This window comes from Castor canadensis, chromosome 2 (genome assembly GCF_047511655.1).
Source record: "Castor canadensis chromosome 2, mCasCan1.hap1v2, whole genome shotgun sequence".
Taxonomy (NCBI): domain Eukaryota; kingdom Metazoa; phylum Chordata; class Mammalia; order Rodentia; family Castoridae; genus Castor; species Castor canadensis.
This window is the reverse complement of record NC_133387.1, coordinates 5,989,096-6,015,136: the sequence shown is the minus strand read 5'-3', so window position 1 is coordinate 6,015,136 and position 26,041 is coordinate 5,989,096. Positions and strand designations below refer to the sequence as shown.

Below are 26,041 nucleotides of genomic sequence, written 5' to 3'. Positions count from 1 at the left end.
AAGCTTCTGCCAAGCTCCGGCTGCCTGACCTCTTCATTTTAGCCATCAAACCCCCAGTGTATGACTCATTTTTGTCATTCAGGTCTGAGCTCCAATGTCAGTTCTACAGAGAAGCTATCTTGAAAATCACCCTACCTAAGGTAGCATCTGCTCCCTTATTCACTCTCTCAAAGCTATCCTGTTTCATTTCTTCTTACCACTTAGTGTTACCTGAAATTATCTTCATTATTTGTCCACGGAAATCAACCTGACACACGGTAGACCTGTTATTTCTAAATAAGTGAATGAAATTAAAGCTCAGAGCTCATGCTCTTCCATTCAGGTACTACAGAAGAGCTCAACTTTATTTAAAAAAAAAAAAAAAACAAAATAGAGAGAAACATACTTTAATAGAAGCTGAGGAACATTCAACTAAGTTATATTAGTAGCTTCCTTGCACATGGGCTTCCTTGTGATATACAGATGCAGTAGGAGTTCAGAACTCCAAAAATTTCAACTGTATTGTGTTTGAAAGAGATCATGATATATATGATAGTCCATAAAGAATTTAACTCAAAATACAGCACAAGTATCTTACGCAATAAAGAGAGTAAAGGAAAAAACTCCTTTTATGTTAGTGAAACGAGAAAACCTATTTACATAGTTGGTGATACTAAAGTAAAAGAAGTTTAGAGAGAAAGAAAAAGAAACTTCTTAAGGGCTTTTGAAGGCTATTTCTGAGACTCTCACATAGGTGAAATGAGGGTCTGTGTATATGCTTATAAATGGAAAGAAGGAAAGGAAAAAGGTATGGGATAACTTTTTCCCAAAACAAAAGAAAAAGATCCAAATGACTTCTATAGCTCTATTTTTGGAAGTAGAACTGGATTAAAAATAGTGGAAGAGGGCTGGAGGAGTGACTCAAATGGCAGAGTGCCTGTCCAGCAAGTGTTGAGATGGTGAGTTCAAACCCCAGTACCACCAAAGGAAAAAAAAAAAATTGTGAAAGAAAATGGGACATGGTGGTGGCATGCATATAATCCCAGCACTGGGGTGGGGGGGGGGCGTCTAAAGAAAGAAGATGGTCAATCTGCAGACAGGCTGGAATACACTGAGACTCTACCTCAAAAAAAGAAAGTGGACTGCATTACAAAATACAATTATTGTTACACATTCAAAGAGTATTTAACTTGAAACCTACATAGTCTTTCTGACCCAAAGCAGAGGACACAGTCTTACAGAAATTCTAATGAAAGTAAATTCCTTATGAGTAGTAAAGTGGGATAACAGAATTTAAACCTTATTCATTAGGGCATTAATTGGATTTCTCAATTAGACTGGGCCCCTGGAGAAAGGTACTATTTATTAGCAGAAGTGGGACTGAAGAAAAAGCTGGGTTTCCCTTGGGTCTCTCCTCCCTTGGACTCTCCCCTACGGGGAGATCATTAATTATTGAAATCAAGAAGGGACAGGAGAGTTACATTTGCTGACATGACACGGCTGTTTTTGCCATCTTCATTAAAAACAGGTATTATTATTAGACAACTAGTTTACCAGTCAGCATTGAATTGACAATCTTTATAAACAAATCACACTGAGTGTCCTCAGCTGACTACTGTATTCTGGCTTTCAGGGCTGCCTCTGAAGAAGCAGGTGAGATGTGGTCCAGTTCTGTATGCAGTTTGCTGGTGGCTACTAAAAGGCACTGCTGGTCTACAGCAAATTGTGGTCTGTTTTGTGATCACTTTTACAATTATCTCTCATATTTTCACTTTTTTTTACTTTAGTCCCCAGCAAATTCACGTTCTGAAACACTAGCTACTTCTTGAAGATGATTCAGCAACAGCAAGGACTATGCTCTCAGCAGGATTACAGATTTGTGTAACTTGAGGAGAATCTCAAACTCTGGATCACTTCTTTATAGAAATGTTATAGGAAAAAAGAGTGAGCTGAAAAAAAATAAACAGAAATGGAGCACATACCAGTTGTGTGCATATCTGCATAGAAACAGACATAAATCACTCATTTAACGACATACCTGATAAAAGGTTTGAAAGAAATACAACCCAAAAATACACCCCAATTCACTTCTACATATTCCTCTTCCAAACCAAAACCCCACCTCAACTTTTAAAAAAACGTAAGAAAGTTACTTTATAAAAATACTCTGAACTTTTACAGGTTAGAATAGTATTGTCCTGTTTTTTGCAATAACAAAATAGCACAGTAAGTTTTCCATCCAAAGTTTTTACTATAGAAGGTGTATTTTGAAAGTTGATCAAATCTCATGCTTTGTGATCACTCCAAAACAGGCAGTTTCCACAACTCCTTCAATGATTTCTCAGATTAATTTTGAACTTGCTTTCATGCTTGTCCTAAAAAATATGTAACTAATTGTATACCCCTACACTCATACCCCAGCACTCTCTAAACAGTTTACATGTTACTAGTTAACTGGGATATGATTGGAAGGAGCAGGTTTTTGGTCTACCAACTAGTTTATTAACTTGGTTTCATTAAAACTGATGTAATGTAGCTGGCACAACCCATTCGGACGACTGCCCTCTCTTCACCACTACTTCTTTTGTCTGGGTGCTGGGGATTAAACTCAGGGACTTATGCATGCTAAGCATGAGCTCCACAACTGAGAGACACAGCCCCACCCCAAATTCTTTTTTTCTTTTTTTAATTAATTTGGCAGTACCTGGGTTTGAACTCAGGGCTTTGTGCTTGCTAGGCAGGCACTCTACAGCTTGAGGCATACCTCAACTCTTTTTTGTCCAGAACAACTGGCCTGGACCACAATCCTTCTGTTTTCTGCTTCCCACCATAGCAAGCTGGGACAAGAGCCCTCCACCCCCACTCCCACATTGAGATGGGGGTCTTATGAACTTTTTTTTTTTGCCTGTGCTGGTCTGGAGTGGTGATCCTCCCAATCTCAGCCTCCCAAGTAGCCAGGATTACAGGTGTGAATCACCAATGTCTGGCCCCATTTTTTTGAGTACTGAAGGTTGAACACAGAGCCTCACAAACACTCCACCACTCAAGGCACAGCCACAACCCTTTTTGCTTTAGCTATTTTTCAAATAGCTCACTTTTTGCCCAGGGTCAACCTGGACTGTGCCGATTTTCCAATTTACACCTTCCTCATAGCCGGGATGACAGGCTCATGTCACTATGCCCAGTAACTGGGTGAAGTGGGGTCTTGCAAACTTTTTGTCAGGTTGGCCTTGAAAAATGATTCTCCTCATCTCTGCCTTTCCATCAGCTGGGATTATAGGCATAAGCTATCATGTCTGGCACAACCCCTATTTCTTTATTTTGTGCAGTACTGGGGCTTGAACTCAGGGCCTACACCTTGAACCACACCATCAGCCCTTTTTTGTGAAGGGTTTTTTTCGAGATAGGGTCTCTCAAGCTATTGCCTGGGCTGGCTTCAAACCATGATCCTCCTGATCTCTGCTTCCTGAGTAGCTAGGACTATAGGTGTGAGCTACCAGCACTCAGCTACCACCCCAAATACTTTTTTTTCCCTTTTTCTTTTATTATTCATATGTGCATACAAGGCTTGGTTCATTTCTCCCCCCTGCCCCCACCCCCTCCCTTACCACCCACTCCACCCCCTCCCTCTCCGCCCCCCCTCAATACCCAGCAGAAACTATTTTGTCCTTATTTCTAATTTTGTTGTAGAAAGAGTATAAGCTATAATAGGAAAGAACAAGGGTTTTTGCTGGTTGAGATAAGGATAGCTATACAGGGCATTGACTCACATTGATTTCCTGTGTGTGGGTGTTACCTTCTAGGTTAATTCTTCTTGAACTAACCTTTTCTCTAGTACTTGTTCCCCTTTTCCTATTGGCCTCCGTTGCTTTTAAGGTATCTGCTTTAGTTTCTCTGCATTGAGGGCAACAAATGCTAGCTAGTTTTTTAGGTGTCTTACCTATCCTCACCCCTCCCTTGTGTGCTCTCGCTTTTATCATGTGCTCATAGTCCAATCCCCTTGTTGTGTTTGCCCTTGATCTAATGTCCACATATGAGGGAGAACATAGGATTTTTGGTCTTTTGGGCCAGGCTAACCTCACTCAGAATGATGTTCTCCAATTCCATCCATTTACCAGCGAATGATAACATTTCGTTCTTCTTCATGGCTGCATAGAATTCCATTGTGTATAGATACCACATTTTCTTAATCCATTCGTCAGTGCTGGGGCATCTTGGCTGTTTCCATAACCACCCCAAATTCTTAAAGTACAAGGACTTGGATATCCATGTACACAAATTGTTTAACAACAGCCTCAAAGCCAGTGGTCTTGCGACCAGCAATCTTCACTGTGGTGGCACTTTGGTTACCACCTGGGCCTGCCAGGAAGCAAGTACAATCATTTTGACCCAGACTATAGAAAGTGGAGAGATCTCCCATGCTCATGGATTGGTAGAATCAACATAGTAAAAATGTTGATACTCCCAAAAGTAATCTACATGTTTAATGCAATTCCCATCAAAATTCCAATGACATTCATTAAAGAGATTAAAAAATCTACCACTAAATTTATATGGAAACACAAGAGGCCACGAATAGCCAAGGCAATACTCAGTCAAAAGAACAATGCAGGAGGTATCACAATACCTGACTTCAAACTATATTACAAAGCAATAACAATAAAAACAGCATGGTACTGGCACAAAAACAGACATGAAGACCAGTGGAACAGAATAGAGGACCCAGATATGAAGCCACACAACTATAAGCAACTTATCTTTGACAAAGGAGCTAAAAATATACGATGGAGAAATAGCAGCCTCTTCAACAAAAACTGCTGGGAAAACTGGTTAGCAGTCTGCAAAAAACTGAAACTAGATCCATGTATATCACCCTATACATGGAACCAAGATTAACTCAAAATGGATCAAGGATCTTAATATCAGACCCCAAACTCTTAAGTTGATACAAGAAAGAGTAGGAAATACTCTGGAGTTAGTAGGTATAGGTAAGAATTTTCTCAATGAAACCCCAGCAGCACAGCAACTAAGAGAAAGCATAGATAAATGGGACCTCATAAAACTAAAAAGCTTCTGTTCATCAAAAGAAATGGTCTCTAAACTGAAGAGAACACCCACAGAGTGGGAGAAAATATTTGCCAACTATACATCAGACAAAGGACTGATAACCAGAATATACAGGGAACTTAAAAAACTAAATTCTCCCAAAACTAATGAACCAATAAAGAAATGGGCACGTGAACTAAACAGAACTTTCTCAAAAGAAGAAATTCAAATGGCCAGAAAACACATGAAAAAATGCTCACCATCTCTAGCAATAAAGGAACTGCAAATTAAAACCACGCTAAGATTCCACCTCACCCCTGTTAGAATAGCCATCATCAGCAACACCACCAACAACAGGTGTTGGCGAGGATGCGGGGAAAAAGGAACCCTCTTACACTGTTGGTGGGAATGTAGACTAGTACAACTACTCTGGAAAAAAATTTGGAGGCTACTTAAAAAGCTGGACATCGATCTACCATTTGATCCAGCAATACCACTCTTGGGGATATACCCAAAGACTGTTACTCCAGAGGCACCTGCACATCCATGAGTATTGCGGCACTATTCACAATAGCCAAGTTATGGAAACAGCCAAGATGCCCCAGCACTGACGAATGGATTAAGAAAATGTGGTATCTATACACAATGGAATTCTATGCAGCCATGAAGAAGAACGAAATGTTACCATTCGCTGGTAAATGGATGGAATTGGAGAACATCATTCTGAGTGAGGTTAGCCTGGCCCAAAAGACCAAAAATCCTATGTTCTCCCTCATATGTGGACATTAGATCAAGGGCAAACACAACAAGGGGATTGGACTATGAGCACATGATAAAAGCGAGAGCACACAAGGGAGGGGTGAGGATAGGTAAGACACCTAAAAAACTAGCTAGCATTTGTTGCCCTTAACGCAGAGAAACTAAAGCAGATACCTTAAAAGCAACGGAGGCCAATAGGAAAAGGGGAACAAGTACTAGAGAAAAGGTTAGATCAAAAAGAATTAACCTAGAAGGTAACACCCACGCACAGGAAATCAATGTGAGTCAATGCCCTGTATAGCTATCCTTATCTCAACCAGTAAAACCCTTGTTCCTTCCTATTATAGCTTATACTCTTTCTACAACAAAATTAGAAATAAGGGCAAAATAGTTTCTGCTGGGTATTGAGGGGGGGAGAGGGAGGGGGCGGGGGCAGGGGGGAGAAATGAACCAAGCTTTGTATGCACATATGAATAATAAAAGAAAAATGAAAAAAAAATTTAATAATTATAAAAACTGATTTCTACCAATAATGTTTGTGTTAATATAATTTCAATATAACATATAGCATTACCATTTATTTTAATACAAGATAAAATTTAATAATTTTAAATAAAAATAATGCTAAATAGTTAATAAATTTTAAAATAATTTTTTTTCTTAAAAAAAAAAAATCATCTTGACCCAGACTGCGGCTCTTCTGACTTGGTGCCTCCCGAAGCCCAATTATCCGGCCAGCCCATTCTGCCAAGATATTCACTTTTTAACTCTCATCATCATCCAGACCATCTCTGAAGCAATGTTTTCAAACAAGAGGTGATGGTCATGAGATCAACCTACTAAGCTATGGCCTATAGTTTTTTGTTTTGTTTTTTAAAGAAATAGGAATACTCTTCTGGATTGTGAATAAAGGTGAATAAATCAGGGTGAGAGGAACAAATGTGAGGGGGAATAAATAACTGAAATGACCCTGGAAACATAAAGGAACAGATGGCAGAAGTAATTCTGTCTTAGATAAAGGAGATAGGATGGGCCAGGTGCTGGTGGCTCCGTTTAAACAGCTCCTCCACAGTTTTACTCCATTCCATGGAGTTTATTATAATTCTGTCTCAAAATACATAAATATATTTAAAAGTCCAAAGCATACACCAACTTGTGCTTATGTTTGCTGTCCGTGCTGAGAAAGATGTCCCTGGGTTATGCACAAAGATGAGTGCAGCCTACAGAAAATGCTATCAGCCACCTTACAGCTCCACTCCACTCCCCCAAGTTAAACGTGCCCACAGGGATGCAAGTGAACCTGTGGGTCCAGCAGAAAACTGACAAAGGCAAGCAGATTCTGGATGAGGAGCCCTTAAGCAAAAGATCAGATAAAGGAAGAAAAACTCTATTGTTATGAAAGACATCAAACATCATGAAACCTGTGGGATACAAATGACAGAACACAAACTGATAGAAAAGATGCAATTGAAAAACTACTGCCAGAGTCAAACTGTCACTTCTGGATGTGAATCTCCATAGTGTTCAATGATGACATTCCCACCGAACTGTTACTTGGGTTCTCTCCCCTCCAAGTCCCCTGCAATTAAATGAGTTATGCACTCAAACTTTTACTCCTATTTCTACCAGCTACAGAGGTATCTAATAAAAAAAATAAAAGCCAGACCAGCTCCCCCACTGGTCTTTTTTTCTCTTCTACCTCCTGCCAGCTGTATTTTTACAGTTCCAAGCTTGGTTAACATTTCACTCTATTCTGAATCTAAAGTGTTCAGAGCTCTGACAAGGAATTAATTCATTCCACTACTCAAATATGTGTTAAGTAGCTTTTATGTTCCAGGCAGGCATAATTCCAGGCACTGGGATACATCAGAAAATGGACAGAATCCTCCTGCTAGGCAAGTAAAGTCTAATGGGAAGAAACACACATGCAATAATAAATGAGAGGAACCTGGGTGTGTATCTAGTATCCAAAGGAACACAGTTTAGTTGATTATCATGGCTTATAAACTAATAAATGTATCTAGGTAATGCTGACCAGTAGCAATTAATATTAAAAAAGAGATTTTATGTGCTTTCTGATGACAACACAGATCACCACTCTGGAAGCAGTTTGGGGTGGGGAAAAGTCACCCAAACTAATCAATCTGCTACATCTAAGTGACAACATACAGGAAATACAGGAAAAAATGAACATGTTACGTTATTATGCTAATGCTGTAGGCAAACTCAGATTCTGGATCTCACATCAGGACCCCCGTAAACCAGAATTTCTAAGGACAGGGTCTAAGCTTCAATATTGAGAAAAACAAACAAAAACGGACTGGCAGAGTGGCTCAAGTGGTAAGCGTGCCTGCCTAGTAAGTGAGAGTCCTTGAGTTCAAGCCCCAGTGCCACCAAAAAAAAAAAAAGAACCTAATGTGCAGCCAACTCTGAAAGTCAGTGTTTAGCAGTGTACTCCAGCATTAAACTCACCATACTCCTACCTCAGCCTCCCAATTGCTAGGATCACATTTCATGAAGGCCGATGATAGTAAATGAGGAGACTGGAGGAAGCAAGGAAAACATCTTAAACATGGTGAACCTCAACCCCGCATTCACACACACACAAAGAACTCCCATTATTGAAATTAAAGCCATGGAATGAACTGGAATAGGTAAAATTAATTCATAAAAGCCTGTCAAAAACTTTAACAAAATATGCTGAGTTGTCAAGGGAATTGTCAAACACATCACTTCTACTTTTAAAAACTCTGGAAAATGAAGATGGCAAACAATCATGGATATGAAAAAGTTTTTCATGACCTCTAATAGAATGTTTCAAAAAAACCCTAGATAGCCTCTTTTGAAACAATTTTTGTTTCTTGTATTTGACATAAAATATGGAAAGACATAAATCTCAAGTAAATAATGGAACAATGCCAGCAATCTCCACAGGGTAAAGGATATTTACAACGACAATCATCTTTTCCCATTGCTAGGGATCCATTTACTTCAAGACATACCATCTTTTAATGGCAGCTCTGTGGAGCAGGGAATAGCTGAGATTACACACATAAGTAAAGTTTACAATACAATCTAGTTTCAAAACATTTTAATTAGTAGAAACAGAATAGTGGGTAAAGGTTCTGGTTTGAACTCAAGATTATGGTGTAATTCCTGGCGAGGTCCCTGGAGAAGTTAAGCTCTCTGGGTCTCAAAATTCTTCTGCATCATAGTAACTAAATAAAATCATGTATAAAGCACAATGCCCACATGTTCAATAAATGGTTATTGAGTTCTAGTACAGTATTCCCTCAATCAACCAAGCTTTTTCCAAATTATGATCAATATACCTGGAGTGGGGGTGGGAGAGGGGAGAACAAAGCTGGCACCAGTGGCTCACTCATTATAATACTAGCTACTTGAGAGGCTAAGATTGAGAGGATCACAGTTTGAAGTCAGCCTAGGCAAAGCTCAGAGACCCATCTCGTGTGTACCTGTCATCCCAACTAAGGCAGGAAGCATAAATCAGGAGGACTGTGGTCCAGGCCAGCCCAGACACAAAGCAAAACCCTATCTCCAAAATAACCAGAGCAAAAAGAGCTGGAGGCATGACTCAAGGGGTAGAGAGAATGCTTATTACTAATAAGTGCAACATGAAGTTCTGAGTTGAAACCCCAGACTACCCCTCGCCAAAAGCTGACATATATGTGTGTGTGGATCTATTTTTGGACAATTTTTCTCCATTAACCTATACCGTCTTTATTTATCCAAAAGAAATTTATAGCCACATTAAAAACGCATGCATGTTTATACTATTTTTATAATAAACTCAAAGTAGAAAACCAAATGCCCTTCAACAATAGATAAGAAATTTGCTACCCACAAGGAGTACTACTCTGAATAAAAAAAGATGAAACACTGATGCACACAACATGGATGAATCTCAAATATGTTAGCTAAGTGAAAAGAGGCAGATACAAAGAGCTGCATAATATGTGTGGCCTTTTACTTGGTATTCTGATAAAGACAAAGCTATAGAGATGGAAAAGGGGGGTACTGACTAGAAGCAGGCACAAGGTACTTTATAGGTTAATGGAACTATTCTGTATTGATTGTGGTTACACAACTGCATTTGTGTGTCAAAACTCATTGAATCCTATTCTAAAGTGAGAGATTTTCCTATTGTAAATTGTACCTCAGATTTTTTTAAAAGGATCTTCATCTTTAGCTCATAAAAATTAACTAGAAATGGATCACAGATACAAGCTTAAAAGCTAAAACCATAAAACTTCTATAAGAAGGGGGAGGGAGATGAGGGAGAATGATGGAGGGAGTGTTAAGATACATAGTAAGCACATATGTAAGTGTCACAATGAAATGCCCCCCCCCACAACTAATACATGCTAATAAAAATTGCAAAAAAAAAAAATTCTATAAGAAAACTTGTAAAAAAATCTTTATGATCTTTAGTTTAGCAAAGATTATTTCACACATGATACAAAAGTGAATATAAACCATAAACTGTGTCTCTGAAAAGACTTATTCAGAATCTATAACTCAGTAAGTGAATCCAGTAATACAGAAAGACTTAATACTTACAAAAGGAGATACATGAGTGACCAACAAGTGTATAAAAAACACTCAACATCATTCAACATTGGGAAAATTAGAATCACAACCAAATACATGACAATAACTAAAGTTAAAAAAAAAAAAAAAACCCAGCCAATATCACATAGCAGTGAGAATGTGCAAGCAGCAACTAGAACTCTGATCTGTTTCTGGTAGAAGCATAAAATGGTGCAAATACTTTGGAAAACAGTTCGGACTCTCATAAAGAGATATACTACACGGGCGTTTGCGGGTGCGTGCATACACTTGACCCAAAAATCCTATTCTTAGGTATTTACCTACAGAAATAACTACAGGTGCACGAAAACAAACAAATGTTCTAACAATTGTATTCTCAGTAATTATGAGAAACAATACAAATTACCCGTGAACAGACTGGATAAACAAATAATGGTATATGTTCATCCATACAGTGGGATACTGTCCAGCAATAAAACAAAACTACTTATACATGCAACCTATGGATGAATTTCAAAAACATTCCATTTATTGAAAGAAGACTGCCCAAAGAGTGTATGTTGCACCATTCAATTTATGTGAAATTTTAGAGGAAAAACTTATCCAGTGATGGAAAGCAGATCACTGCTTGTCTGGGAGTGGGGGTAGGTGCGAGAGACTGCTCTAAAAGGGGCAGAAGGGAACTTTGGAGGATAAGGACATTCTGTATTTTGATTATTTTGTATTTTGACTATACAGGTCAAAACCTATCAAAACTCATCCAACTCTATACTTAGAATACTTTGTTAACATGTAAATTATACCTTAATACAGTTTTCCTTGATTTAAGGAAAAAAGAGCATGAAAAAAAGGGAAAACAAGGCACTCACTTTTTTAAGCCAAGCAGTTTAAGATGGTAATTATTAGCTATGTGACTTTGGAAAGTTTGGCTGAGTTGTGTCCTCATCTGTAAATGGAGATAATGAAATCTACCTTAACTTATAGGGTGATCATATAAAATAGTATATCTAATATATTACTTTGAAACAAAAAACGATTTACAGTAACTACTTTAGCAAAAGTCTCAAAATGACAAAAATATCAATAAATACAACTAAGCACACACATCTCTGAAATGTGAATTACTGTTCCAAGGGCCCACTGCTGCATTGGAAACCACCCTGAAGCTTAGTGAGTGAAACCAGCCAACCATCATTTCATTTCCTCTCTTTTTACACAAAGACTGGCTTCTTGGGCAGGAGGGCAGGGCTCTGTCTCTTGTCCTCTCCTCAGGTCTCTGTCATGTTACCCGAGGCTCCTAAGAACACAAAGACAGAGGCTGCCAACTTCTTAAGGCTAAAAACCCAAAACTGGCACATCAATATCTTTACTGAATTCTGTAAGTTCAGGCCAGTCAAGGGCAAGGTCAGGAACACAAGGAAGACCCTTCATTAGGAGCCAACTACAGAACACAGAACAGACAGAAAAAGAACGCAGAATCCCGTGTAGTTATAAACGGACAGGAACCTGAATACATACCACTGCTAGAAGGACTGGAGTTAAAAAAAAACAAAACAAGGTTTCTTTATCATGATCCTTGCATGACATACTAGCCAATTACATGCATCCACTTGAGTAGAAATTGTGTTTTCAGGGGAGGAGGACATGTGTACGTATGTCAGGGTCACCAAGAAAGTATTTTAAAAAATAGCCCAACCTCAGCATTCTCAATTTAGTGAGGGGCACACAAGAGTTCCTGAGTTTTGGAAGTGTTCATCATGATTCCAACAGGAACCTCCTGCCCCTCACGGCCAGCACACGGTCAGATGAGGGTGTGTGAGGCACACAATACAAAGTTTGCTTAACAGAACCTTCAAGCAAATCACTGTTTAGAGTCTGCAGAACATTTTCACATGGATTATCTCACTTGCTCCTATGAGTTAAACAGGGTTGACATCATCTTGTTCTTTCTCACACCCATTCCCCAGTCTTAAAAATAGATGCTAGGAGAGAAAAGAGAGGGAAAAAATTTAAGGTGCGATTATTTTATGACAAAAACAAGGCAGAACAACTAAGTAAAACTAGCTCATAAAATTACTACTCGCTCAATACTCATGTGTGCCCACTGCTGCCACACACTTATGCTACCAGAAAATATTCCACTGAGGAAAAGAACAAATTAATATACATTTCAAGGGCTGGAGGAGTGGCTCAAGTAGTAACGTGCCTACCTAACAAGCGTGAGGCCCTGAGTTCAAACCCTAGTGCCACCAAAAAAGAGAGAAAGAAAGTAATATACATTTTAACATGAACAACTTAGTCACAGAAACGAAGAATTAACAGTTGGTGTCGCTAAACCAAAAGGTAAAAAGTGCTGCCCAGGAAAGCCATTCGAATGACTTGGTCTTTTGGTGGCACTGGAATTCAGGCTCGGGGCCTTGCCAAGCACTCTTCTACCCACCTGAGCCTCACCTCCAGCCCTTCACTGCTTTAGATTACTTTTCAGATAGGGTCTTTTTGCTCAGAACCAGCCTTAGGAACACCTCCCTTAACCCCCTTCCCATTCCTCCTACTTATGCCTCTCCGGGCACGACACCATACCTGGCTTGTTTTGCTGATGTGGTATTGCTAACTTTTTTGCCCAGTCTGGACTCAAGCCCATATTCCTCCTGATCTCCCACCTCCATCTGCCAAGTAGTTGGGTTTACAGGCATGAGCCATAAAGACTGAATAGGACATTTATCCCTAAGGATGACTTATTGATAAAGCTAAAACGGAACAAGGGAACAGACCTGGTGAACTACAGAAAATTAAATGCTTGGTAATAAAGAACGATGAATTTTCCTTGATTTGATCCAAAACTGGGGAAGAGGGCTGGTAGAGTGGCTCAAACGGTAAGAGCCCCTGCCCAGCAAGTATAACGCCCTGAGTTCAAACTCCAATACCACAAAAAATAAATATAAATAAATAAATAAACAAACAAGCAAGCCAGGTACCAGTGGCTCACACCTATAATCGTAGCTACTCAGGAGGCAGAGATCAGGAGGATCATGGTTTGAAGCCAGACCAGTCCCAGGCAAATAGTTCTTGAGACCCTATCTTGAAAATAAATAACACAAAATAGGACTGGCAGAGTGGTTCACGTGGTTGAGGCACCTGTCTAGCAAGCGAAAGGCTCTTGAGTTCAAACCCCAGTGCTGCAAAAAACAAAAATAACAACAAAAAAAGCTGGGGATAGGATCTTGAGACAGAGAAAGCAAAAATGTCTCAAATTACAACACAATCTTTATAACACATTAAAGAGCATGAAATTTAAAACTGCTCAAAACTAGGGGCTGGGGGTGTAGCTCAGAAGTAGAGCACTTGCCTGGCATACACAAGGCCCTGGGTTTGATCCCTGCACTGACCTTTTATTCAACACCAACTCACCTATTCTACCTGTGCTGTCCAGTACTAGCCACACTCAGACAGTGAGCACCTGAAATGTGACTAGTCCTTAGATGTGTCAGAGTTAAATATAACATAAGACTCAGAACTTAGTATAAAAAATGTAAAAATATTACATGTTGATAGTATTTTGCACAACCTGGGCTAAATTAAATATTAATTTTACCTGTTCCCTTTTATTTTCATGTAGCTACTGAAAATCTAAAGTTACATGCGGTTTGCATTCTATTTCTATTGAACAATGCTGCTCTATACCACAGGTCTAAGGGAATAGGATCATCCTATTTGGAAAAAAATTAATTCTCTTAAATTCGTATAAATTTAGCTCTAGAAAGACTTCCACAGAGGCCCAAAAAATTCAAGGTATACTTATTTTGTGTACCATGAAAAATACATTTTTTAATGATATGCTTATCCAGAGGTATGAGCTAGGTTAAGGAAGCTATTTATTCCTATAAAATGAAGTCACCCATTTATGTAGCAGAGTTGTACAGAATGAAAAGGTCTAGAGAAGGAGGCTCAACTCCACTCCCCATAAATAGGAGTAACAAAATGAAAGGATCAGAGAACTATGACTAGGGGCCAAATCTGTCAAAAGTCTGTTTTGTTTTTATACAGCATATGAGCCAAGGATTGTTTTTTCATCTTTTAAATGGGTTGGGGGAAAAAAATTCAACAGTATTTCATGACTCCTGAAAATCAAATGAAATTCCACTGTCATATCCAGGAATAGTTTTATAGGAACACAGCGACAGCATTTGTTGACGCGCTATCTACAGCTGCTTTTAGGGCTACAAAGGCAAAGGTAGATAGTTGCAACAGAAGCCACATGGCCTGCAAAGCTTGAGATACTATCTGGCCTGTTATAGAAAAAAATCTACCAATCCCTGGTATAGATCATTATTATATTTGCTGTTTAAAATTCTTCAGTGACTTCCCACTATTTCTAGGAAAAAGTCTAAAACTTAACAGGACCTACAAAGATGTTCTTGACAGACTGCTGGCACACAGTTAAGTCCCAACTTCCTCACCACTCAGATCTTGCCCATGTCCTTAGTTCCCTGGTGGAGCCACACTGCCTCTTCTTTAGAGACAACTTGGCCTGTCAAGCCACACTAGCTCTCCTTCGATTATTTCTCTCAAGGACTTGCTAGTTCTGGAGCCACTGACTGGATTCAGATCATGGCCCTGCTACTTAATAATTGTCTGACCATGAGCTAGTCATTTAACCTTTTTTGTACCTCAGTTTCCTTATCTGCAAAATAAGCAGATAACTGTATCTACCCCACAGAGTTTAAGGGCGAATGGTGTCTCACATCAGTAAATGTTTCAAAAACACCAACAATTATTGTCAGTACCTCAATAATAACTGTTTAGTTTTGCCCCCTCTCTAGAATGAAACTTACAAGGCAAAAATGACTGCCCTAGCCTTAGTGACAAGTACATACTATATGACTGGTACATGACAGAATTAACTTATTCAAATATTTAATGAATGCCTACTTGAATAACATGTAACACTTTAAAACTCACAAACTGGGGGGAGAGAGGTGGCACAAACAATGTATACACATGCAAGTAAACACAAATACAATAATAAAAGAAAAAAAAGAATATCATCATTTCAGCTGGGAACTCTGGGCTCATGCTTATAATCTTAGCTACTGAGTAGGTTGAGATCGTGAGGATCAAGGTTTGAGGCCAGCTTGGGCAAGGAGCTTATGAGACCCCATCTCCAAACATAACCACAGCAAAATGGGCTAGAGGTGTGGCTCAAGCAGTAGAGCACCTGCTTTCCAAGCACAAAGCCCTGAGTTCAAACCCCAGACCCACCAAAAAAGACTAATATCATTATTTCTGTTTTTATATATTTAATAAAAATCTTGTCTATTCTAGTTCTAAAGATAAAACAGAACAAAAAAAACCTCACAAACTTCCCTCTTCAACCAGTAATTCCAGTGATTTGATCCGGGCAAGGGGGTGCTTAAACCCTTTTAGACAGCTGATAAAACTCCTGGACTCCTCATCCAGAAAACATGCTCACAATTTCAAGAAGGGCTCATAAGCTCCCAGGAAAGAGCCTCTACACTGCTTGGCAATGTTCCTGAACATGTGACAGGCAGATCTAAGAATGTGGTTCAGTTTGGCTGAGTTGGTTCACAATGAAGACACAATCTGCTAAAATCACCAGAAAATTAGGCCAGGTCTCAACCTGTGCACAGAGGTGATTGTTTTTTTTCCCCTGAAATTTTTCCTTAATATAAATACAGACTTTACGTTGGCAGCTTGAATTTTATGGTCCTTTGCTCTATTCAGGAGCAACCTTAGTGATGCTTTGGCTCAAAAATCTTTGCACAGCTCTTACACAACAGTGCAAGGCACCACTACCAGGGCAGAAATTCCCATTGCATGTCCGTTTTCCAATATGGGGGCTAGAAACTCCACATTATTTTTCCATTTCTCCCCACACCATCCAAGTTAGCAAGCATAGGCAATTTCTGTTATTATGTTTTTATTCAGTCACTTAACAAAAATCATGACCGACAAAGAAAATCTGTATTTTAAAATATCCTCTTTCAAATAAGCTTCAAGTGTGATTTTTTATTTTAAAACCAGCAGCTACCACCTAAGACACATTATATGTAAGACATTAAGTCTTAGAAACGCATTTTCATTTTATAAAACTATATTAATGTAAAGGCCAGCATGTGCCTCCCCCGTTCACAAATAATTTACTATGTCACCATGTAGGTAACATTCAACTCAATCTTGCATAAACCAATATTGTATATCTTTTTAAAATACCAACTTATGTTTCAAAAGCCCCTGACGAGCCTTGCCCAACAGTAAGAGAAATAGTGGGCAGGGGACTCAATTACATTACAGTTATGACATAAACCAAGCAAGTGAATCCTAATGTCCTGTGGAAACTATCAGAAGCCCAATACACATTTAACATTATTAAAACAGTATTCTAGGACCATCAAGTTGAGACATTAAAATTACCAATGAAGCAATTCATGGGAACAGTATCCAGCAGTTTGCTGCCAGTTAGCAGTTTAACTAAGATATCTGGAGTACTACAGTTACCAAATGTTAAGACTTAATGTGGTGCTTCATAACAAATTAAAACTAAGAATAAAGGTTCTTTCAAAGGTGATCATTAATGCTTTCACATACATAAGTTCAGCTCTGATTTACTGAAATGATATAATCCATTCAGGCAACACTATAAAAGTTACACATTTTGTGACAAAATCACTTGTTTTTATTTATGTACCTCTCTCAGCTTCCATCCTGATACTTGCATTTACAAATTACACGATTAGGGATCAGGGATAGGGGGAGTAAGAGTAACAGAGGGGGTAAATATGATCAAAATACATTATGTGTATGAATGGAAATATTACAACGAAACTCTTACCCTTCACTTCATGCAACACACATTTTTTGTTTTGTTTTGTTTTTTTGGCAGTACTGGGGTTTGAACTGTGGACCTCCTGCTTGCTAGGCAGGTCCTCTACCACGTGAGCCACTCTGCCACCTCTTTTTTGTATTGGGCACTTTTGAGATAAGGTCTTGTCAACTATTTGCCTTGAACCAAAATCCTCCCATCTTTGCCTTCTAAGTAGCTAGGATTATAGGCGTGAGCCACTGGAGCCTGGCTGAACATGATTTTTTAAAGCAATTTTAAATAAAAATTTAAAAATAAAAATAAAAATTACATCATTAGTATCTTGGTCCTGCTATGCTGCAATTTCATTAATCTTTGGAATCCTCACTACTACCAAGTCCAAAGACAACAACTCATCCAAAGTGCATCCCAACCGGAGGCCAAGTGAACTGGCATACAGGCATCCTAACTCTCCCCATCCTTCCGTAATTCTGCTTACATGCAGAGGGAATCATTTCCCGAAGTTCCTACAAGGCCCCGTGTAATGCAGCTCTTGACTACCTTTCCAACTTCATTTCCTACTTCCACCTCCTCCTCATGTTCTTGCCACCCCCGTGCTTCCTTCCATTCTCAACCATGCCACGTTCTTTCGTGCCTCATCACCCTCCTCTCATACAATGCTACCAATCTCTCCTGGGAGGCTCTTTCACATCCCTGTCAACAGCATCTAGCATGCAATCATTCTCAATTCAACTCTGCACAGTAGTGAGTAGCAAGATCCTAGCATACTACAGTTCTACGGTTTTTAAAAGTGTGGTCTGCAGAAACCTTTTCACAGGGGCTCACGAAATCAAAACTGTTTCCCTCAGGACACTAATTCTTTGCCTTTTCCACTATGTTCACATTTGTACTAAAGGGGCAAATGCAATGGTGGGTAAAACTGCTAGTTTGGCACCCCTCAGCATGGAATCAAGACAGTAGTTGCAAACTGAGTGGTAAATCATTTTTATCCTTCACTGCCATTCCCTCACCAAAAAAAAAAAAAAAAAGAAAAGATTGCTTTCACTAAGCAATGTCCTAGAGAATGTAGTAAAATGATGAAGTTTACTGAATCTTTTTTTTTTTGGCCAGTACTGGGGTTTGAATTCAGGGCCTCACGCTTGCTGAACAGGCACTCTACCACTTGAGCCACTCCACCAGCAAGTTTAGTGGATCTTAACCTTTAGTCCACATCTTTTTAATATTCTGTATGACAAAATGAGAGGTATGAATAAAGCATCTCTGCTACCGACTGCTCAGAATGATCAGGCTGTCTGTAAGAAAAGGAACTTGAACAACTGTTTGAGAAAAGGTCTGAACTAGCAACTTCCATCAGACCTTTTCTAGTTGCAATGATGTTGACAAACTATCATTATTTCAAATGTGCATATCTGGTAAACTTTTCTTGGAAATTAAAAAAAAAAATCACCAATTCAAATAAAAACTGGTAGGACAGTGTCAAAAGTAAAACGTGCATTCTCAAAAGGGAAAATTAGAGTTTTGAAAAGCTTTTAACAGTATCTCAATACTTACATTTTTTTCTGAGATTGGTGATGATAGTAACAAACATAATTTTTGTATTATTTATATATTAAAATGTATCAACGCACGGAAGATCTGCCTAACAATGAACCAATGACCAAGGTATGATATTACAAAGTCAGACAAGGGTAGAAAATCCATTCAAAATGGAAAGCAGAGCAATGGAGTTTAATATAACAATAGGACAAATTCATTTGTAAGACTATAGATTGCACAGTACAACTAACCTTTAAGAAACTATCACAGAATTTTGGTGAGTATTAAAGAATATTCACAATTACCTGAAAAAGTTATTCACACACCCATCTCTTTTTCAACTATACATCTGTGCAAGGCTGGACGTTTATTTTATACTTTACTAAAATAACAATGGAGCAGATATGAGAATTTACTGTTTTTTAAGTCAATCACTAAGAGATTCTTTCAAAACTGCAAAAGATTCTATCAAAATCCCACTTGCTTTTTTGGCAGAAACTGACAAGCCACATGAATTTTACATGTGGAAATGCAAGAGACTCAGAGCAGACAAAATAATCAGAAAATCAAAATTAGAAAACTCCCATGTCCCTATTTCAAAACTCACTGACTCTACAGTACTCTCATCAAGTTTGTGCAGTACTGACGTGAGAATGAACACACGAATTAATGCAATGAGGGAGTCCTGAAATTTACTGTCACTTCATTCTCCACAAGGAATTTAATGAAGAAACAGTAGCCTTTTAAAAAGTCTGGGATAACTTGATATCCACACACAGAGAATGAAGTTGTGCCCTTCCCTCACACCACATATAAGTAGGTTACAAGCACAAATGTAAGGACAAAGTATAAAAAAGCATAAAAGAAAACACAGTAGTAAATCTACATGACCTAAGATTAGGTGATGGTTTCCTAGATGTGACACCAAAAACACAAATGACAAAAGAAACAGGTAAGCTGAACTTTGAAGTTACAAGCTTTTTCTTTAAAGGACACCATCAGAAACTGAAAAGGAACTAGGGATGTAGCTTAGGAATGCAGAGCACTTCCCCAGCATGCACAAAGCCCTAGGTCCTGTCCCCCACACCACTAAAAAAAGAAAAAGTAAAAAGAAACCAATAGATAGAAGAAATTATTTACAAATCGTGAGATTTTTGAACTTCATATCCACTAGGGGGGCTAAAACCAAAAAGAAAGACAATAACAAATGTTGGTGAAGATGTAGAGAAATTGCAACTGCCATACATTGTTAGTGGGAATGTAAAATGATGCAGCTGCTTTGGAAAACATTTTGATAGTTCCTCAAAATATTAAACAGGGTTACCATCTGATCTGGTAATTCCACTCCTAGGAATACAACCAAGAGAAATGAAAACATATGTCTACATAAAAGTTTGCACATTAATGTTATTAACAACATTATTCATAATAGTCAAAAAGTACAAACAATTCACATATCCAACTGACGAATGAATAAATAAATCGTGGTAAAGTCACATAATGGAATATTATTCAGCCATAAACAGAAATGAGGTATTGATACATGCTACAATATGGATAAAGCTTGAAAATATTATGCTAAGTGAAAGATGCCGGTCACAAAAGACCATATATGCATGATTCCATTTATATTAAATGCTGAGAATAAATCCATGGAAACAAAAGGAGGTGAGTAGTTGCCAGGGAAGGATGGGTGGGAGGGAAAGTGTCTGCTAATGAACACCTGGCTTCTTTCTGGGGTGATGAAGGTAACCATAGATGATAAAACCAACATGACATCAAAATAACATCTGGAAGGTCATAATCACAAATGTGAGCTGACTACTGTCTTGTACAGAATAAGAAGACCAAAACAAGCTGATTTCAAGCTTCACTAGAAAGCAGCCACTACTGGACTACCCCACTCACATGCTACTAAGCATCTGCTTATACAACTTCAACAACTGGTAGACTTTATACATGGCAAACAATGTCTTCACCTCTCAGTCTGTTCCATTAGATTAAAAAGTCAGAATACAATGAGACCTGTGTTCTTCTGGGAATAACCAAATATCTAATGACATCTCTATGAAGCATCTGAATAGTACCTAACACATTCTGACAGGGCAGTTACTTCAGTACTTTTGCTCAAGTGCCTTTTACCAAACCACACCTGTTGTTTCATTTTCTTATAAGTCACTCACATTCCTGTGATCTCATTCCTATATATATGTATATATAATATGACAAATAAGGTTTTTTGTTTGTTTTGAGGCAGGGTTTTAGTACAATTGCCCAGGCTGGCCTGGAATTCACAATCCTCCTGTTTCAGTCTCCTAGTACTGGGATTACAGATATGTACCACCATGCCTGGCTGACATATAAGCTTTTGCTTATGGGCTAATGTAAACTAGATTACCAAGTTCCCTGTGGAAGATATTTCAGAGAAAGATGCAGCAGACTGAAGACAGTTTACCTGACACTACAACTTTAATTACAGTTACCTCCAATTGTGGGAGTTCTTGGCTATACTAGAAACAATGGAGTATGAGGGAGCTGGTACACTTGGCCACCACTAAAACAGTTAACACAAAGCACTTCCCTTAAAGCCAGACTGAGTTACAGGTGACGTGTCCTTAAAAGCTTTACCACTGTAAACTACAGGAAAAATACTTCACAGGGAAGGAAAGTCCTATAAATTACCTACTGATTATGATTCTCCCTATTGGTAGTTTTATCAATGTTGTTTCCAAGAAACAAGAATTGAAAGCCAAGTAGTAAAATGATCATGGTATTTCAGTTTTAACTGAAAGCAAACTTTTAAGTTTCTGACATGACAAAGTCACAATGACAAGTAGTCAAACTGGCATAAGACATTTAACAAGAGAGCGTTCTAAAAAAAAAAAAAAAAAGTGTGGTTTTTGGATAAGCCTAGTTCTATGACACTTTATCACCAAACATGACAGCTTAGCATCACAAAATACCACAAAACCAGAACCAGATACACTCAAATTTCTCCAGTATGACACTATTTGCAAGCAAACACATCAGTAAGCTCTGAAAAGTCAACAGCGAATAATCTTTGAAGAGTGGAATCATGCTGGCAAAACCCAACCCTACTCCCCCTGAAAAGGACCCCACAAACTATAAAATACTCATAATTAAGGTAAACAACTTTAAAATCAAATGCAAGATTGGGAGTAACTTAACCTCTAAAATATCTTTTACTTTAAGCATCAGGCTTGAAAATAAAGAAAACGGAGTAGGTTGTAGAAATATGACATACCGAGGGCATAGAAAACAGGTTCTAAAAGTTACTCTGTATCCCACTGCTGGCTAGCACAGCAGTTAACAAACAGTCCAATGTGAAGAAAAGGCTCAGGGGTGGCCAGGTACAATGTGGTCTTTATTTGGATACAAGAAAGATAAAACAATAGATTTCTATTGGACATAAGGAACTTCTTTAGCAAAACAGGGATAAAAACCTACACTTCCCAAAGACTAGAATCACTGTTTACAAACTTTCAAGAGATAAATAAAATCCAGATCTTTGGGACACTTTCCCGGGTTGGAAGCCGGTAGCCTAGGTACGCTGTTCCCTGCAACTGGACATTCAGGGACTCCTATCTATTGAAGACTGGCACTATGTATCTGATCGGAGCCGGTTCACTCAAGAGTCAGGGCATATGTCATGCCTCCACTTTGCAAAATGCAGGAGACAAAAGAGAACAGAGAACCGGCATGCTGATTCGGACCACCAGCGAAGGTTAAACCTGGGGCTCCACGCTGGCAGTTGGGAAGTAGACTATGACATTAAAAACCTCAATTTGAGGCTACAGCGGTGAACGTGGTCACCTACTCTTCCCAACATGTACCTGACTCTTGGCGCCTCAAGCAAGCCTCAGCTTTGATCTCCCCCTTCCTGCCGAACGATTTGGCCCCAGCCCTAGAGCCAGAGTCGGTGAAAGGATGAGTAAGCAGCTGGAGATCATCTTGGTCAAAGAGCACAGACCCTGGCACGGGAGGTGGAAAGTAGGGTGAGGAAGCAGAAGGGAACGCGTAGCGGGGACTTCGTCCAATGGGAGGGAGGCAGCCAGTTAGCAAGCGTTCCTATGGCAGTCATGGTCACCTCGCTCCCCAGTCACCCCTCACCCCATGGTCAAGTGCACGTTTTCCCTAGACAGCCACTTCTGTAAAACAGGACGAAACAGGGACGTGACTTTTCCAGGCTTATGTGGGTCTCAAAGACAAAGCGTAGTCAGCTTCCTCACAGAATGGCTGGGGAAAAAAAAAAAACCATTCGTTTTGACACCGTGTCCACCCCACCTCTATTCAGCAACAAGGTGACTGCCAGGCAGTTTCAAATGTATGTCAGTCGTTTGGGAGTGAAAAAATAGAAAACAAAGACTCTTGGATCACTTCAACAGCCTGGTTACAAGTGCCTGGCCTTATTTCTTCCTGGAATAAAAAAATAGGACACGACATCACAAATGTCTTTCTCTCTCCTTTCCCAGCACTCAGCTCAGACGGTTTCCGAACAGGTCTCCTTGGGGGTTCTTCTAGGTTCTTCTAGGCTTCTTCGGTGGGAAACCGGCCCTCCGTAGCCAAACGCCCCCACTTTTCTTTAAGAGGCTCAACTCTGCCCCGAATGCAGAGGAGCCGCGATGCCGTCTCCTTTGTTAAAATCCCACGGGCTTTCTTTAATTCGGGGAGCGAGCGGCGCCAGGACGGGGACAGGTGCGACTCCGGGCTCCCGGAGCGCCCCGCAGCGCAGCTCCGCGGAGCGGCCCGCGACCCTCCCGCCGCCGCCTTCGGGATCGGCCCGGGACCCCGGCCCCCTCGCCACCGTCCGGCGGCCCCGGGAAGACGCGGGTTCCCGCACCCCTCGCTCCACGCGGCCGCCGCCCCGACCGCCGCCGCCTCCGCTCAAAATGGTGGTTACGGAACGCGCAGCGTCCGTCCGCCCGCCTGCCCGCCCGCCCGCCCGCCACATGGCCGCGCCAGCCCCAAACTTCGCAGGCCCGACCGCGTCCCGGCGCCCACGCGAGGCCCCGGCCGGGGCGGCGCGAGAAGGCCGCGCGGCGTCGCCACTTACCCACAGACCGGTAGCCCAGTATCGCGATCTTCCGAGACTTGGACTGCGGCATCTTGGCGGCCTCCTCAGCCCCGGCCCAACCACATCAACCACGGCGGCGACGGCTCCTGCAGCTGCGATCGGCGGCGGACCCGCCGAGGGAGAGCGGCATACAGAGCAGGGCGGCGGCGGGCGCGGCTACCTCTCGCTCCCTCGCTCGCGCGCCCAACCGCCCGGAACCGACCGCGCGACGGCGCCCCTCCCCCAACAACACGCCCACGTGACCCCGCGCGCGGCCGGCCCCCCCCCACTCTCCCTGGCCCGCGACAACGCCGGCCCTTCCGCCGCCGTAGCCCTCCGAAATTTGCGGGGGAGTCGGGTGCGTCAAGGAGACGTTTTACTTTAAAGGGAAAAAAAGCGAACACAGAAATGCCCTGGGAAAAGCACGACTGAAACTCGCTGCGTCATGACCCTCCCACCTCCTTCCGCCGCTTTTTAATTACGCCGGTTCTTCCTGGGCGTTGATTGGACAGCTTCAGCCTGCCCGCGCGATGACGCGACGGAAACTCCGTCTCCCATTGGGAGTGGAGAGGAGGCGGAGCTTAGGGCGGGGCTTCCCACCCGGGAGCTAAAAATATAGACTGGCTGCTGTCGTGCTTCTAGGTGTCCGCGAGGTTGGAAGACTTTCTAGCTGCAGGCTGGTGGGCGCGGGCCGGAGAGGCGAAGAGAGAAGAAATTCCTCAGTGATTGGCCAGGGCGGAGGGTGGGGCGGGGCAAGAGGCGGGAGGCGCGATGATTGGCCGAATGCTGAGTGAGCGGTTGGCAGACTCGCGCGGGTCTGTCCCGGTAGACGCGCGAGGCGCGTGGCACTTGCGGGCTGGTTGTGGGTTGGCTGGCACCTCCCTTGATTTTTTTTTTCTTTTTTTGTAGAAAATATATCCTCTTGCTATATTAGCTTTAGTTAGTCTGGGCTTGGTGTGGGTGGTGACTCATCGCCTTCTATGGCTGAAGGCCTGTGGGAAGAATGGAATCTGTTAATTCAAAACTTGTCGGGGGCTTCGCGCGCCTTAGGGGGAATGGCGGCCGCGTGGGAACCCTGCTGCAAGAGCCCGCACGCCTTTTAAGTCATCGCGGTGCGGTTCCGTGGAAACGCCGGGAGCTGTCGCCTTCCGGCGTGGGCGGTCGCCCCGCAGTGGGAGCGCTGGCATGCTTTCCGCAAAAAGCCATGTCGGACCCCGGGTCCCAGGGAACCGGCGGAGCCTGCGTTGGCGTGCGGTCGGGAGGCCCTGGGCCCTAGGGCGCAGGCGGCCAGTTGAAAGCCCGTCTTCAGGAAATGAAGATGCCCCCGAGAGCCCAGGACACTTGTCCTTCATGATAAAGCCTTGACCTTGGCGGCGCCTAACCAAGCAGACGCCCGGTCCCTCCTCCAGTCCTTCCCGGTCACCTTGGCTGCTTGATAACGTGGACCTCCAGGGGGGACAGCCGTCCTTCGCGGGTCACCGCAGACCGCCTGCCCAGGCAGCCTCTCCCACCTGCCCGGTGCGAGCTCTTTATGGTTCTGCGTTTTCTCTTAGTGAACTTTGCCTTGGGCTCTTTAACTGTTTGACTCTGTTTGTTTTCGTGGTGCTGGGGATCCACTGAGCCTGGTGCCTTGCACGCGCTAGGCAGGTACTCGCTCACTGAGCTGCACCCCTGGCCCTTTTAAAGTATTTTCAATTTAAGGTCTTTTTTTTTGGGGGGGGGGTGGTAGTGGAGGGTTGAACTCAGGGCCTTGCACTTGAGCCATTCTGCCAGCCCTTTTTGCGTTGGTTGTTTTTGAGACAGGGTCTTGCTGTGCCTGGGCCAGCCTCGACCTCTGTTTAGTTCTCTGTGCAGCTGGCCTGCCCCAGGGCCTCAGCCACCATACTCCACATCTCCGACCCGAGAGGTAGGATGACCAGCGTGCACCACCACACCAGAAAAATGTCCCCTGTTCACCCTGTGGATTTGGGTGCTTCCTTCCACCAGTAGTTTTGAACTGATGGCACTTAATTCCTTGGTGGAATCACCTAGGGTAATTATCTTTAAAAACAAAAAAAAGAAGAGAAAATAGGGCAACAAAGACACTAGAACCATCCAGAATATAGTGTACTATGCATGATAAGGTTAAATATGTGTATTGTGTATATTTATAGATATGCTATAAATGTATTGTGTACTGGGATCCATTAAAAAATGTTTCTCTCTGTAAATTGCCTCAAAAAACTTCAAAGCAC

General features: G+C 41.4%; 1 protein-coding gene across 2 annotated transcripts in view; it reads right to left on the bottom strand.

Annotated features, from left to right (window-relative positions):
• Positions 1–24,248, bottom strand: part of Rheb (Ras homolog, mTORC1 binding) — a 51,087-nt gene extending 26,839 nt beyond the window's left edge. The window contains exons 1-2 of one of the 2 annotated variants that reach the window (XM_074060495.1): positions 22,865–22,884; positions 22,588–22,658 (exon numbers count right to left, since the gene is read on the bottom strand). In XM_074060495.1, coding sequence (XP_073916596.1) covers positions 22,588–22,658; positions 22,865–22,869 — 76 coding nt within the window. In that variant the 5' untranslated portion in view covers positions 22,870–22,884. Of the gene's footprint in view, positions 1–22,587; positions 22,659–22,864; positions 22,885–23,807 lie in introns of those variants that run through there. The other variant, XM_020162017.2, reaches the window with a different exon arrangement.
• Positions 24,249–26,041: the final 1,793 nt, after the last annotated feature.